This window comes from Moschus berezovskii, chromosome 4, assembly GCF_049115385.1.
Source record: "Moschus berezovskii isolate FMDL1 chromosome 4, NW_MosBer_1.0, whole genome shotgun sequence".
Lineage (NCBI taxonomy): Eukaryota > Metazoa > Chordata > Mammalia > Artiodactyla > Moschidae > Moschus > Moschus berezovskii.
Window position 1 is genome coordinate 92,066,549 of NC_142463.1, and position 17,720 is coordinate 92,084,268.

Below are 17,720 nucleotides of genomic sequence, written 5' to 3' on the forward strand. Positions count from 1 at the left end.
ATACATCATGACCAAGTGGGCTTTACCCCAGGGATGCAAGGATTCTTCAATATCCGCAAATCAATCAATGTACTACACCACATTAACAAACTGAAAAATAAAAACCATATGATTATTTCAATAGATGCAGAGAAAGCCTCTGACAAAATTCATCATATCCATCTATGATCAAAACCCTCCAGAAGGCGGGAATAGAAGGAACATTCCTCAATGTAATAAAAGCAATATATGACAAACCCACAGCAAACATTATCCTCAATGGTGAAAAATTGAAAGTGTTTCCCTTAAAGTCAGGAACAAGACAAGGGTGCCCACTCTCACCACTACTATTCAACATAGTTTTGGAAGTTTTCGCCACAGCAATCAGAGCAGAAAAAGACATAAAAGGAATTCAAACTGGAAAAGAAGTAGTAAAACTCTCACTGTTTGTAGATGATATGATCCTCTACACAGAAAACCCTAAAGACTCTACCAGAAAATTACTAGAGCTAATCAATGAATATAGTAAAGTTGCAGGATATAAAATCAACACACAGAAATCCCTTGCATTCCTATACACTAATAATGAGAAAATAGAAAGAGAAATTAAGGAAACAATTCCATTCACTGTTGCAACGAAAAGAATAAAACACTGAGGACTATATCTACCTAAAGAAACAAAAGACCTGTATATAGAAAACTATAAAACATTGCTGAAAGAAATCAGAGAGGACACTAATAGATGGAGAAATATACCATGTTCATGGATTGGAAGAATAAATATTGTGAAAATGAATATATTACCCAAAGTAATTTACAAGTCCAATGCAATCCCTATCAAGCTACCAACGGTGGTTTTCACAGAGCTAGAACAAATAATTTCACAATTTGTATGGAAATACAAAAAACCTCGAATAGCCAAAGCAATCTTGAGAAAGAAGAATGGAACTGGGGGAATCAACCTGCCGGACTTTAGGCTCTACCACAAAGCCACAGTCATCAAGACAGTATGGTACTGGCATAAAGACAGAAATATAGATCAATGGAACAAAATAGAAAGTCCAGAGATAAATCCATGCACCTATGGACACCTTATCTTTGACAAGGGAGGCAAGAATATTCAATGGAGAAAAGACAATCTCTTTAACAAGTGGTGCTGGGAAAACTGGTCAACCACTTGTAAAAGAATGAAACTAGAACACTCCCTAACACCATACACAAAATTAACTCAAAATGGATTAAAGATCTAAATTTAAGACCAGAAACTATAAAAATCCTAGAGGAAAACATAGGCAAAACGCTCTCTGACGTAAATCACAGCAGGATCCTCTATGACTCACCTCCCACAGTCATGGAAATAAAAGCAAAAATAAACAAATGGGACCTAATTAAAATTAAAAGCTTTTGCACAATGAAGGAAACTATAAGCAAGGTGAAAAGACAGCCTTCAGAATGGGAGAAAATAATAGCAAATGAAGCAACTGACAAAGGATTAATCTCAAAAATATACAAGCAACTCCTGCAGCTCAATTCCAGAAAAATAAACGACCCAATCAAAAAATGGGCCAAAGAACTAAACAGACATTTCTCCAAAGAAGACTTACAGATGGCTAACAAACACACGAAAAGATGCTCAACATCATTCATAATCAGAGAAATGCAAATCAAAACCACAATGAGGTACCATTTCACGCCAGTCAGAATGGCTGCTATCCAAAAGTCTACAAGCAATAAACGCTGGAGAGGGTGTGGAGAAAAGGGAACCCTATTACACTGTTGGTGGGAATGAAAACTAGTACAACCACTGTGGAGAACAGTGTGGAGATTCCTTAAAAAACTGGAAATAGAACTGCCATACGACCCAGCAATCGCACTCCTGGGCATACACACCGAGGAAACCAGAATTGAAAGACACACATGTACTCCAATGTTCATCGCAGCACTGTTTATTATAGCTAGGAAATGGAAACAACCTAGATGTCCATCTGCAGATGAATGGATAAGAAAGCTGTGGTACATTTACACAATGGAGTACTACTCAGCAATTAAAAAGAATACATTTGAATTAGTTCTAATGAGGTGGATGAAACTGGAGCCTATTATACAGAGTGAAGTAAGCCAGAAAGAAAAACACCAATACAGTATATTAACACATATATACGGAATATAGCAAGAGGATAACAATAACCCTGATTAGGAGACAGCAGGAGAGACACGGATGTGTGGAGCAGTCTCGGACTCTGTGGGAGAGGGCAAGGGTGGGATAATTTGGGAGAATGGATTGAAACATGTATATTATCATATGTGAAATGAATCTGACGTGGTTGGGGGCTCCCCACCTCAACACTCTGTGGATTTAAGAGGCCGTACCTTCCGGAAGTGTATAAATTAGCCTGGGATAGAACCTGCATGCTGAATTTACTAATTAAAAAATGAGAAACCAGAACTATAAAGGTGGCATAGAAATACAAGAAACTATTCTTAAGTAATCTTTTAAAACTTTGAACAGAGTTACAGATTTTACCATTTGTTATAAACTGGTATATATAATTTAACCAGAACCAAAAGAAAATTAGTATTGTGTGAATTCTGAAGCACTTTCAACATGTTGTAGGAATAATGTGGACTTTCTTGAGTTTTACACATTCATAAGTAAATGGTCTGTATCTCGTGCCTTTGTTGGTTTTCTGTGAGCTGTAGTTTCTGGGAAGTGAGCAGCTCTCATTCCTGTAACTCTTGTAATCCAGTCATTCGTGTGCCTCCTTCATGAGGATTCAGTATGGCTGTGGTGCTGTTATCCCTCTGATAGGAACTCTAACTCAGTGTAAAGCCCCAAAGGTCTGTTACTTAATTTTATATTGTACTATATTTTATTTACAGTGTTGTGTTTGTTTCAGGTGTATAGCAAAGTGATAGTTATATATATATATATATATATATGAATTAACAAAAGCAGTTCCCATCTTTGATGGGGTGCTCATGGTTTATAACATAAATGGCATTATTTTGAGAGAGGGATAACTTAGGTATGGCACTGGGTTTTTTTTTCTTTTTGCAGCTTGAGGCAGTTGTAAAATAACTTAATGTAGCTTTTTATAACTGTGTATTCTATAGTATTTTTTCATTTGGTGAAATTTTAACTGTTAATGTTTTTGACATTGTGCTTTGTACCATTTATTAAATAAAAATTTAAAAAAATAAAGATATATTACCTATTCCTACTTCATAAAAGAAAAGCTTACTTTCCACCCATCCTGAATCTTTCCAAGGTGCATTGCCCTAGAGTGTAAAAATGTACAGGTGCCTCAGGGACAAGTTTCAGTTTCGGAGCAACTATTTTTAATCAAGAAACCTGTAATAGAGATTTATGCCATTCACTTATTTAACAGGGAAGCTCAGTATTAGAAATACAAGGGGCTACCCTCATGGCTCAGCTGGTAAAGAAACCACCTGCCAATGCAAAAATAGAGTACTCTGGCTGCTGGAAGTTCTGAATTCAAGTACATTGTAGGGTGGGGAGGGAGTAATAATTTTTACCAGTTCCATTTATCAGCACCCTTTCTCCCCTTACTATCAAGCATGCACTATCCCTAAGGGAAGGTTCTCTCATAGTAAGGCAAAGAAAGCATTAGTAAGGGATAACAAAGGCAGTGGAATCTTGTTTTGGCCAAGTGATAAGCTCAAGGCAAGGCTCCAAGACTTACCTATCTTGTCATCTTAGAATCTGAATTCAGAAGAGAGATGGCTGTCATAGGGATGAATGCTAACATGTCTATTTGAATTTAAAAAATGAAGTCAGACTTCTCTGTCAGAAAGTATGTCTGATTTGGTTGACAGGAATGACAATGAGAACTCATCCAGCCAAATAGGTTACATGGAGGACCTTTTTCAAAGGTGGAAGAGCCAAATATGTAGCTCTATGGATTTGACAAAAATATAAAGTACAAGATTCCATTTAGAAATATATGATCAAAAGAAACACATTTTTAACAAAAAAAGAAAGCAATGGCAAGCCACTCCAGTACTCTTGCCTAGAAAATCCCATGGATGGAGGAGCCTGGTAGGCTGCAGTCCATGGGGTCGCTACGAGTCTGACACGACTGAGCGACTTCACTTTCACTTTTCACTTTCACACACTGGAGAAGGAAATAGCAACCCACTCCAGTGTTCTTGCTTGGAGAATCCCAGGGATGGGGGAGCCTGGTGGGCTTCCATCTATGGGGTCACACAGAGTTGGACACGACTGAAGTGACTTAGCAGTAGCAGTTCAGGACTGGGGGAAACAGTGACTCTTGGAGGGCACAAACAAAATCTTGTGCACACCAGAATCCAGGGGAAAGGAGCAGTGAACTCACAAGACTGAGCCAGACCTGCCTGTCAGAGTTTGAGAGTCTCCTGCAGAGGCACAGGTCAGAAGTGGCCTACTGAGGGGATGGGGCACTGGCAGCAGCAGCCCTGGGAGGTGTGTGCTGGCATAAGTCCTTTTTGAAGGTTGCCAGTAGCCCTACTTTTGAAGAAAGTAGGGAAAACCACCAGACCATTCAAGTATGACCTAAATCAAATCCCTTACGATTATACAATAGAAGTGACAAATAGATTTAAGGGACTAGATCTGGTAGAAAGAGTGCCTGATGAAATACGGACAGAGGTTCATGACATTGTACAGGAGACAGGGATCAAGACCATCTCCAAGAAAAATGCAAAAAGGCAAAATAGCTGTCTGAGGAGGTCTTACAAATAGCTCTGAAAAGAAGCGAAGCGAAAAGCAAAGCAGAAATGGAAAGATACACCCATTTGAATGCAGAGTTCCAAAGAATAGCAAGGAGAGATAAGAAAGCCTTCCTCAGCGATCAGTGCAAAGAAATAGAGGAAAATAATAGGATGGGAAAGACTAGAGATCCCTTCAAGAAAATTAGAGACACCCTTGGTGCAAAGGGTGGACACAATAAAGGACAGAAATGGTATGGACCAAACAGAAGCAGAAGATATTAAGAAGAGGTAGCAAGAATACACAGAAGAACTATACAAAAAAGATCTTCATGACCCAGATAATCACGATGGTGTGATCACTCACCTAGAGCCAGACATCCTGGAATGTGAAGTCAAGTGGGCCTTAGGACGCATACTATGAACAAAGCTAGTGGAGGTGATGGAATTCCAGTTGAGCTATTTCAAATCCTAAAAGATGATGCTGTGAAAGTGCTGCACTCAATATGCCAGCAAATTTGGAAAACTCAGCAGTGGCCACAGGACTGGAAAAGGTCAGTCTTCATTCCAATCCCAAAGAAAGGCAATGCCAAAGAATGCTCAAACTACCGCACAATTGCACTCCTCTCACACGCTAGTAAAGTCATGCTCAAAATTCTCCAAGCCAGGCTTCAGCGTATGTGAACCGTGAACTTCCTGATGTTCAAGCTGGTTTTAGAAAAGGCAGAGGCACCAGAGATCAAATTGCCAACATCCACTGGATCATCAAAAAAGCAAGAGAGTTCCAGAAAAACATCTATTTCTGCTTTATTGACTATGCCAAAGCCTCTGACTGTGTGAATCACCACAAACTGTGGAAAATTCTGAAAGAGATGGGAATACCAGACCACATGACCTGCTTCTTGAGAAATCTGTACGCAAGTCAGGAGGCAACAGTTAGAACGGGACATTGAATAACAGACCGGATCCAAATAGGAAAAAGAGTATGTCAAGACTGTATATTATCACCCTGCTTATTTAACTTATATGCAGAGTACATCATGTAAAACACTGGGCTGGAAAAAGCACAAGCTGGAATCAAGATTGCTGGGAGAAATATCAATAACCTCAGATATGCAGATGACACCACCCTTATTCACCCTTAGTGAAGAAGAACTAAAGAGCCTCTTGATGAAAGTGAAAGAGGAGAGTGAAAAAGTTGGCTTAAAGCTCAACATTCAGAGCATCCGGTCCCATCACTTCATGGCAAATAGATGGGGAAACAATAGAAACAGTGGCAGACTTTATTTTTTTTGGGCTCCAAAATAACTGCAGATGGTGACTGCAGCCATGAAATTAAAAGATGCTTACTCCTTGGAAGAAAAGTTATGACCAATCTAGACAGCATATTAAAAAGTAGAGACATTACTTTGCCAACAAAGGTCCACCTAGTCAAGGCTATGGTTTTTCCAGTAGTCATGTATGGATGTGAGAGTTGGACTATAAAGAAAACTGAGCGCTGTGGTGTTGGGGAAGACTCTTGAGAGTGCCTCGGATTGCAAGGCGATCCAACCAGTCCATCCTAAAGGAGATCAGTCTTGGGTGTTCATTGGAAGGACTGATGCTGAAGCTGAAACTCCAATACTTTGGCCACCTGATGTGAAGAGTTGACTCATTTGAAAAGACCCTGATACTGGGAAAGAATGAGGGCAGGTGAAGAAGGGAACAAAAGAAGATGAGATGGTTGGATGGTATAGCCGACTCGATAGACATGGGTTTGGGTGGACTCCGGGAGTTGGTGATGGACAGGGAGGCCTGGCGTGCTGTGATTCATGGGGTCGCAAAGAGTGGGACACGATTGAGCGACTGAACTTAACTGAACTGAGTAGCCCTACCATAGAGCCTGTAGACTCCAGAAATTGGTTGCCTCGGCCAAACAACTAACAGGGAGGGAGCAGCTCCTTATTGCAAAATTCAGGCTTAAATTGAAGGAAATAGGGAAAACCATTAGGCCATTCAGGTATGACCTAAATCAAATCCCTTATGATTATACACTGCTCAGTCATGTATTGACTCTTTGCTACCTCATGGACTGTAGCTTGCCAGGCTCCCACCAGCAGAAAATTGGATTAAAGATTTACTGAGCATGGCCCTGCCCACTAGAGAAAGACCCAGTTTCCCCACAGCCAGTTCCTCCCATCAGGAACCTTGCACAAGCCTCTTATCTTCACTTATCAGAGGACAGACAGAAGAAATAAGAACTATAATCCCATAATCTCCAATATAAAAACCACAATCACAGAAAGCTAACCAGAATGATCATATGGATGATAGCCTTGTATAACTCAATGAAGCTATGACCCATGCCATGCAGGGCCACCCAAGACAGACAGATCATGGTGGAGAGTTCTGACAAAATGTGGTCCACTGGAGAAGGGAATGGCAAACTACTTCAGCATTCTTGCATTGAGAATCCCATGAATATCATGAAAAGGCAAAAAGATATTACACCAGAAGATGAGCCCCCCAGGTCGACAGGTGTCCAATATGCTACTGGGGAAGAGCAGAATAACAGCTCCAGAAAGAATGAAGAGACTGGGGAAAGGAGAAATGATGCTCAGTTGTGGATGTATCTAGTGGTGAAAGTCAAGTCTGATGCTATAAAGAACAATATCGCATAGGAGCCCGGAAGATTAGGTTCATGAATCAAGGTAAAGGAGACATGATCAAGAAGGAAATGGCAAAGTGAACATCGACAACTTCAGTTCAATTCAGTTGTGTCCAACTTTTTGTGACCCCATGAATCACAGCACGCCAGGCCTCCCTGTCCATTTCCAACTCCTGGAGTTCACTCAAACCCACCTCCATCGAGTTGGTGATGCCATCCAGCCATCTCATTCTCTGTCGTCCCCTTCTCCTCCTGCCCCCAATCCCTCCCAGCATCAGAGACTTTTCCAGTGAGTCAACTCTTCGCATGAGGTGGCCAAAGTATTGGAGCTTCAACTTTAGCATCAGTCCTTCCAATGAACATCCAGGACTGATCTCCTTTAGGATGGACTGGTTGGATCTCCTTGCAGTCCAAGGGACTCTCAAGAGTCTTCTCCAACACCACAGTTCAAAAGCATCAATTCTTCGGCGATCAGCTTTCTTCATAGTCCAACTCTCACATCCATACATGACTACTGGAAAAACCATAGCCTTGACTAGACAGACTTTGGTTGGCAATGTCACTGCTTTTTTAATATGCTATCTAGGTTGGTCATAACTTTCCTTCCAAGGAGTAAGCATCTTTTAATTTCATGGCTGCAGTCAGCATCCGCAGTGATTTTGGAGCCCAAAAAAATAAAGTCTGACACTGTTTCCTCATCTGTTTCCCATGAAGTGATGGGACCAGATGCCATGATCTTTGTTTTCTGAATGTTGAGCTTCAAGCCAACTTTTTCACTCTCCTCTTTCACTTTCATCAAGAGGCTTTTTAGTTGCTCTTCACTTTCTGCCATAAGGGTGGTGTCATCTGCATATCTGAGGTTATTGATATTTCTCCCAGCAATCTTGATTCCAGCTTGTGCTTCTTTCAGCCCAGCGTTCCTCATGATGTACTCTGCATATAAGTTAAATAAGCAGGGTGACATCTTAGGAATCAGTGAACTAAAATGGACGAGAATGGGTAAATTTAATTCAGATGACCATTGTATCTACTACTATGGGCAAGAACTCCTTAGAAGAAATGGAGTAGCCCTCATAATCAACAAGAGTCCGAAATGCTATATTTGGGTGCAGTCTCAAAAATGACAGGATGATCTTGATTCATTTCCAAGGCAAAGCACTCCACATCACAGTAATCCAAATCTATGCCTCAACCACTAAAGAAGAAGAAGCTGAAATTAACTGGTTCTATGAAGACCTACAAGACCTTCTAGAACTAACACCAAAAAAAAAAAAAAAAGACGTCCTTTTCATTATATGGGATTGGAATACAAAAGAAGAAATTCAAGAGATCTAGAGTAACTGGCAAGTTTGACCTTGAGTATAAAATGAAGCAGAGCAAAGGCTAATAGAGTTTTGTCAAGAGAATGCACTGGTCATAGCAAACAGTCTTTCAACAACATAAAAGACAACTCTACACATGGACATCACCAGATGGTCAATACTGAAATCAGATTGATTATATTCTTTGCAACCAAAGATGAAGAAGATCTATACAGTCAGCAAAAACAAGACCTGGAGCTAACTGTGGCTCAGATCATCAGCCCCTTACTGAAAACTTCAGGCTTAAATTGAAGAAAATAGGGAAACCACTAGGCCATTTAGGTTATGATTAGACAGTGCTCAGTCATGTCTGACTCTTTGCTACCTCATGGACTGTAGCCTTCCAGGCTCCTCTGTCCATGGGATATTCCAGGCAAGAATACTGGACTGGATTGCCATTTCCTTCTCCACCTGGATCTTCCCAACCCGGGTGTCAAACCCGGGTCTCCTGTGTCTACTGCACTGCAGGTGGATACTTTACCTCTGAGCCACAGGGGAAGCCCCAGTGAAAATGACAAACAGAGTCAAGGGATTAGATCTGGTAGACAAGAGTACCTGAAGAACTATGGACGGAAGTTCATAACACTGTACAAGACATGGTGACCAAAACCAACCCCAAGAAAAAGAAATGGAAAAAGGCAAAGTGGTCGTCTGATGAAGCCTTACAAATATGAGGCCTTACATATAGCCAAGAAAAAGAAGAGAAGTGGAAAGAGAAAAGAAAAGAGAAAAGGAAGTGGAAAAGTGGAAAAGAGAAAAGGAAAGAAATATCCAACTGAATGCAGAGTTCCAGAAAACAGCAAGGAGAGATGAGAAAGCCTTAAGTGAACAACGCAAAGAAATAGAGGAGAATAGGATGGGAAAGACTAGAGATCTCTTCATGAAAATTGGAGATAGCAAGGGAACATTTCATGCAAAGATAAGCACAATAAAAGGGAGAAGAGATAAAGAAGAAGTGGCAAGATCTTAGTGATCCAGATAACCACGATGGTGTGGTTACTCACCTAGAGCCAGACATTCTGGAGTGTGAAAGTGCCAACTCACTGGAAAAGACCCTGAAGCTGGGAAAGATTCAAGGCAAGAAGAAAAGGGGGCAACAAAGAATAAAATGGTTGGACAGCATCACTGACCCAATGTTTGAACAAACTCCAGAAGATAGTAAAGGACAGGGAAGCCTGGCATGGTCCAGTTCATGGGGTAACAGAGAGTCGGACACGACTTAGCAACTGAACAACATAAAGTGATTGGGAAGATTAAATTAGTATCTTTATATAAATTGCTTAGAACGGTGCTTCATATATAATAAGTATTATACATGTATTAGCTATTATTAATGAAACTGCTTAAGACATCTGCAACATCAAAGCTATTCATTTATATTTCCATCAAAGAATAAATATTAATATTTACAGTATACCAGGTAGTATGTTAGATGATAAGGATTCAAAGATGACAAGTATAGTCTCTTATTTCCAAAGTTTCACACATTATTAGGAAGGACAAACATTAAAGCAACATCATGATATTGACAAATAGGTGTTCACAGTTGAATAAACTAACTAAAATTATTTTACTGAGGTTTGGACTAAGTACTGTTGAACTGCAGAGAAGATCAGAGAAAGCTTCCCAGAGAATAAGACTTTTAATTTTGAAAGATAAAAGTAGAAGCATAGGTAAGGTGGAAGAGGGCATTCAAAATAGTTGTGATAAAGATCCCTGTCATTCAGTCGGACACGATTCAGCAACAAAACAACAACCATAAGCCAAATATTTAAGAGTCTCCATACTCACTTCTACAGAAAAGATTAGAAAGAATTAAACTCAGACATTTCTATGATCTTCTACAACTTTATAATGTTCCTCTGAATTATGACTAGAATAAAATATACCCAATTTTTCTCCGACTGCTGTGCCCCAATGTTTAACTCTGCCTTACTCTTTTTTTAATGTATGATTTCAGATGTTAATTTCCCCAACCAAAACAAACTGGGTACACTATTCTCTGCATAAGCAATTGTTGGATTTGATCTGAAAGGTTTTTTAAGTTGTAAAAGAAGCAACTAAATTAATTTGTATAAAATAATTTAAATTCTGTATAAGACAAAAGAGTATAATAATAACCTAGTTTACAATCATAATTAGTTTCAATTTATTCTGGGTTTCTTATCAATGATACAAACAACTCTAAGCCAAATAACTCTGTATAATAAATTACACTAAAAAACTTTGAGAATAATTTTAATGACTACTATTTACCCCAAGAACAGATATGACACATACCTGTATCTGAAGGACGTAAAAAGTCTGTGTCACAGGTGAAAAAGGTCTGATGGTCCTGAGCTGACAAATTCATGTCATAGTATGTAAGTGGCTCTTTACCAGTCACCCAAGTATATCTTTACCAAAACACAAGAAAATGTGTAAATTGAACATGAGAGAGCATCAGTCAGCTACAATAGACGCTACTTAAAATTCAAAATTTACTACTACAAATTTTATTTAAGGACATTTCAAAAGCTTATTGTAATCAATAAAACAAAAGAGATAACCTACACAAACTACTTAGAGTACAATAATAAAACATCTAAAACCAAAAGAGAAAAGGTTAGATTATTCAACAAACAGTGCTTCAAAATTGAATCTGAAGGGATAAAACAATTTGACTGAAACATATATACCTCATTGCTGCTGCTGCTGCTAAGTCGCTTCAGTCGTGTCCGACTCTGCGACCCCATAGACCTCAATCCACCAGGCTCCTCTGTCCATGGGATTTTCCAGGCAAGAGTATTGGAGTGGGTTGCCATTGCCTTCTCCAATATACCTCATTAAGTATACTCAAATTCTCAGTGAATTATAATTAAATATGAAAAGTAAAACTACAAAGAAGCTAGAAGAAAACACCCTAAAACCCTCAGGAATTGTATATCAGATAACAAGCTGGCTAATAAATTAAAATAACTAATTTTTACTTTTCACATAAAATTGGCAAATATATGTCATCAAGAGTGAGGTGGGATATCGATTCGCACATATTCCTGTTATAAATTGGTATTTACATTTCTCTTCCCAGAAATCAATTATATAGTATCAAGAGTCTTAGCGCCACAACTACTGAAGCCTGCATGCCTAGAGCCTATGCTTCACAACAAGAGAAGCTACAGCAATGAACAGCCTGTGCACCGCAATGAAGAGGAGCCCCCACTTGCCATAATTAGAGAAAAGCCTGGACGCAGCTATGAAGATTCAGAGTAACCAAAATTAATTAATCAATTATTTTAAGAAGAGGTTTAAAAATATTCACACCTAGTTAGAGGATGGGCAAATGGAATTCCATTTTACCACTCTACTTTTGTTTATTCTTGAAATTTTTCAACATTAAAAGAAGAAAAAATTCAAAGGGAAGAAAAAAACTGTTCACAACTTTTGATTCAGTAATCCCAGTGCTACAAATCAACCCTAAGAAAATAATCATACATGTGAATAAATATTTATATATAAAGATATCCTTCTAGAGTAAATGTTAACAGTGAACTATAATCTGTGATCTGGAGAGGGGAGCAGTAGGTAAGTTATATATGGTACCTCTACAATAAAATACAGTACAACTGTTAAAATTCATGTTTTGAAGAAATTCTGCGGGAAATTCACATACGGTGAATTTCATATATAATGATGTTCAAGTTTTGTTTCTACATACGCATATATAGAAGAGAGTCTGGATGGAAAGACAAATAGCAGTTATCTCTTCATGGTGGAAAAAGGTGATTTTTTTACTTTCTATACATCTCTTTATTTTCCAACTTTCTATGAATAGGTATATATTTTGCAATCAGAAAAGGCATTTTAAAAGCACATTATATATACATGATCAAAGATTTTAAGTTATTTAATAAGTTGTCTTGCTATTTAAAGTTTTTAGCTATTTTGCAAGAAATTATCATGATGAAAAAAGAAAAAGCAAGTCCTTGTTCACTTAGCAAAGTTTGGTATACATTCTAAAATCATAAAAAAATTTAACAATCTATATTAATCCCAAAATGATTTGAAGCAGTTAAAAAATACATGCATAGTATCAATAACTTAGGGCTTCCCTGGTGACTCAGCGGTAAAGAATCCACTTGCAGTGCAGGAGATGTGGATTCAATCCCTGGGTCAGGAAGATCCCCTGGAGAAGGAAATGGCAACCCACTCCAGTATTCTTCCCTGGGAAATCTCAGGGACAGAGGAGCCTGGTGAGCTACAGTCCATGGGGTCACAAAAATCAGACACAACTTAGCAACTACACAACAAAACAACAAGTCAATATCCTAAATTAGAAGCAAATTTTAAAAGACTCAATAAAGTAAAACAGGATTGGGCCATAAAATGGCCCACAGCAAAGAGTTCTATAAACTTGCTAAAGGTGGTCTATAATACAAGTCTAAGCTTTCCAGAACCCCACAATAATTACCAATGCATTTCAGACTTTCACATTAAGACAAACTAATCATTCAAAAGGAAACTTAATTAAGAGTTCCTTATCCTGGGCTTCCCTGGTGGCTCGCTGGTCAAGAATCCGCCTGCCAATGCAGGCATGGGTTCAATCCCTGATCCAGGAAGATCCCACATGCCGCAGAGCAACAAAGCCTGTGCACCGCAACAGTTGAGCCTTTGGTCTAGATCCCAGGAACCGCAACTACTGAGCCCATGTGCCACACTTACTGAAGCTTGTGCACCTAGAACCTGTGTTCCACAACAAGAGAAGCCATGACAATGAGAAGCCAGCACACCACAACTAGAGAAAAGCCCCCGCAGCAACAAAGACCCAGCATAGCTAAAAATAAATATATAAGTAAAATTATAAAAAAGAGTTCCTTATACTAAGATAAAACATTTCTCTTTAAGATTTTCATGAAGTAGATACTATAAGACAACAAGAGTAACAGCCTAAAAGCTTTTTAATAAACACAGTGAGAAGTTCAAGGGCCTGTTTCTTGCAGAATCCCTTAATATAGGCTAATTGCATCTATCAGAAAAGGCTAGCTTTGACTTCCCAGGATGTGACTGTCCTACACTATCAAATACTTATGCACAGTGATTACTGCTTAATCATTTTGTAACCCCGTCATTTTGTACAATGTCCACATACAGTAGATATAAACTATTTCTTGTTCAGTGAATTAAATGACACACCCCATGCTATCCCAGGTAAAACACAGCCCCTTTCCAAACAAATAAAGTTATCTTTTGTCATAAGTTTCAGAAGTTTTCTCATTTAGAGTAAAAACCAGAAGAGCAATGGACATGATAGTGTAGCTAGGGAATGGCAATATAAAATACAATATAAAAATAGTATACCCTGTACTGTTGCACAAATGAAATTTATATTCACATTCAGATTGATATCTTCTAGTAAACTGTCAAATAACTGTCAAATTTGAAATTGAGCACATATGCCCAGGAATATGCTGACATTTATAATTTTTCTTAACCTCATGAATTCTTTGAAAAGGCTTTCTGTCATAAACCAAGGACCAAATGTACACTTATTATATATCACAAACATGGCTTGAAGCAATGTTTCTCATAATAAAAGCAAACATATTCAAGATGCAGAAAATTAAACTCTGGGCTAATCATTTTACCTTATTATATATCCATAACTCCAACTAGAAGAGCTACGATATATTTGTAAAAATAAATGTTTCCATAATACTTTTACTCTAAAACCAATGCCATAATTATACTGAAAGCAAAATATAATACCTCCTATATTCTGCTCCTCTGAAAAGATTTAGAGGATTTCTCCAAACTTTACATTCTAAAAAAAACAAAGAGAAAAAGGGGGGAATTAAGACAGTTTAATCTAATGTAGTTAAATACTAATTTAGCCAACGTGCTAAGCGCAATGCTGGCCATGTATAACACAAAGATGAGAAAAGGCATGGATCATCCCTGCTGTCACACAGCATATAATCAGATCTAGTTATTCCCTTATTTCTGCCTCCGTAGCCTTTGGTCCACAATTCAAGTACAGCACTTACCATATTACAAAGTGACTATCTGTTTGGTTTTCAGTCTCTCCCTTTAAAATATAAGCTTTTAAAACTTTGCTCATTTTTGTATTTCTAGAACCTACCACAGAATCTGAACTAACTTGTTTAATTGAATTACATGTGACATGAGAATCAGTAATGTAAACTATCACCTAAACTGTGTGAAAAGTGCTATGGTAGAGAGATGTTTTGGTCTAAGAATAAAAAGGAAGTGATTAAGTTTGCTCTGGAGAAATAAGGGGAGACTTTAGAAAGGAGGTGACATTTAAATGTTGTTTTTGCTGTTGCTTAGTCATTCGATGGACATAAGTCTGAGCAAGCTTCGGGAGCTGGTGATGGACAGGGAAGCCTGGCGTGCTACAGTCCATGGGGTCGCAAAGAGTCAGACATGACTGAGCGACTGAACTGAACTTAGTCACTAAGTCATGTCTGACTACTTGCAACCTCATGGACTGCAGTGCGCCAGGCTTTAAACTTGAATCCTTTAAACCTGAACCACTGTAAAAAATGAGTAGAAGGTTGCCAGATGAAGAACATTCTAAGCAGAAGAAGTATTAGAAAACCACACAGCATAGTTCAATTAGAGTACCTGCTGGGAGATTAAAGTACACGGTAGAAGGTGAGAGGACTTCCCTGATGGCTCAGATGGTAAAGAACCTGCCTGTGATGTGGGAGACCTGAGTTTGATCCCTGGATGGGGAAGATGCCCTGGAGAATGGAAAGCCAGCCCACTTCGGTATTCTTGCCTGGAGAGTTCCATGGACAGAGAAGCCTGGCAGGCTATAGTACGTGGGTTGCAAAGAGTCGGAGATGACTGAGTCACTAACACCTAAGACGGTGAGGAGAGCTGTAAATGAGGCTACAGAACAGACTGGGGGAGACTGATGAAGGAGCTTATATACTACACAAAGAGCTTAGATATTATTCTTAGTAAGAAGCCATCAAATGTTTATAAATAGAAAGATAACAAATATCAGGTCTTTGTTTATACCAGTAGTTGTCAAAGTACCATTCATGGAACTGCAAAGTAACAACACATTTCATAATAAATGAGAAGGCATTATTTGCCTTTTTAACTTTGTGAGTGACTGACGTCACTCAGTCGTGTCTGACTCTTTGCGACCCCATGGACTGTAGCCTACCAGGCTCCTCCGTCCATGGGATTTTCCAGGCAAGAATACTGGAGTGGGTTGCCATTTCCTTCTCCAGGAGATCTTCCCAACCCAGGGATTGAACCCAGTCTCCCTCATTGTAGGTAGATGCTTCACCATCTGAGCCATCCTGAGAGTAAGGGTGTCCTTAAATTTTGGGCCCCAAGTATCTGACTTGCCTCACACTAGTTCAAGTCCTGCAAAGTTGGGCTGATGGTACAAAATCAATGGTTTGTAAAACTGCTGGTATTTTAAACTAGTAGTCATTGGATTCCTCACCCCAATCTAGTAAACAGGCAAACAAATATGAAAGTTGTCTTCAATATAAGCAATTGTTTTTTGAGCTGAACTTTTTCTTTCCATGGAATATCACTTTCATCTGAAAGAATCACCAAGAGACAAATTTATGTATATTCAGATAAATACCTGACAGACATTTTTCTTAATGGTGAACAAAGTAGGTCTGTCAAATTCAAGGAAGAAAGAACAGTACTTGCTGCTGATGATCAAATTTGAACTTTCAAGTACACATTAGAATTTTGAAAAACTTATATTAGTTACCATGAACTTGACAATTTCCCAATACTTAAAGGCTTTTCTGTGAAATTAGTGGTGATATTAATAAATCTCATTAAAAAAAATTAACAATGTATCAATATTTGGAAGACATACATAACTCAGTGAATGAGTATTTTCTAAATGAACAATGAAAGACCCATTCAAAATGGGACACCAAGGGATTTTAATGTAACAGAACATGAAGAGTTCATTGATATAGTGTCAGATTCCATACTGTAACTAAACTTTAAGAAAGTATCTCTCAGTAAATTTTGCTGTTGTATTAAAAAAGAATATCCACAACTTTCTGAAAAGGTTATTAACTATTCTTCCGTTTTCCAACTATGCATCTGTGTGAGGACAGATTTTCTTCATAGATGTCAACCAGAACAACATTTCACAACAGGCAATGCCAGAAGCAGATATGAGAATAAGCTATTTTTTTTATTAAGCTAGATAATAAAGAGATTTAAATGAATGTAAAGCAATGGCAGTATTCTGATTAAAATTTCCTATTTGGGGAAATACAATTATTTTTCATGATACGTGTATTAGCTCAGCCTGCCATAACTAAATACCATAGATTGGGTATAGTTATATTAGAGGTTAGAGCTTCAACACATGAATTTGAGGTGGAAGAGAGACACAGTTCAGTTCACAGAAATATGTTAACATGCAATGGGTTTCTGTTATTTTTTAAATAATAAATATTGTTAAAATTTGTTTCAATTTCTAATATGGTAAATACTGGGCATATAATCACAATTTAAACAAAAGCTCTGTGAGGTACTCAATCATTTTGAAGAGTATAAAGATTCCTGGATCTAAAAAGTTTGAGAACCACTTTCTTATAGTAAGGGGAGAGAATGTGCTAAAAGGAGAAGTATCATAGGCAAGGAAACTAGTTAGGATGCACAGCAATAATCCAGGAAAGAGATATCCAAGGCCCAGATATGGGGCAATGAATGCTGAACTAAAAGAAGGTAGAACAGAGTCAAGGTAATTTTTGAGGGGAAAACAATGAGGGTCAATAGTCTGAAGAAGGAAGGGGAAATAAAAGAGATATTATCTAAAACAACTCAAAGGTTTCTCTTACAGAAATTAATAGATTTTAGGATTGTATCTATTGAAAGAAAATTAGCAGCTTCACTGTGGACTGTAAGCTTAGGATTGCTGAGGGCCATCAAAGGTGAAGATTTCTAGCAGAGTTAGAAATGTGGGTCTAGAATATAAAGGAGAGCTTGAGGGCAAAAATTTAAAATTGGCTCTTCCAAAGTGTATG

The 17,720-nt window shown here is 38.3% G+C and overlaps 1 protein-coding gene across 10 annotated transcripts in view; it reads right to left on the reverse strand.

Moving 5' to 3' along the window:
• The window catches only part of ST7L (suppression of tumorigenicity 7 like), a 116,730-nt gene that overhangs the window by 91,336 nt on the left and 7,674 nt on the right, over positions 1–17,720 (reverse strand). For all 10 annotated transcript variants that reach the window (XM_088835574.1, XM_088835579.1, XM_055401642.2 and 7 more), the window contains 2 exons: positions 14,440–14,494; positions 10,975–11,090 (listed from right to left, as the gene is read on the reverse strand). In XM_088835574.1, the coding sequence (XP_088691700.1) occupies positions 10,975–11,090; positions 14,440–14,494 (171 nt within the window). The remainder of the gene's footprint in view (positions 1–10,974; positions 11,091–14,439; positions 14,495–17,720) is intronic.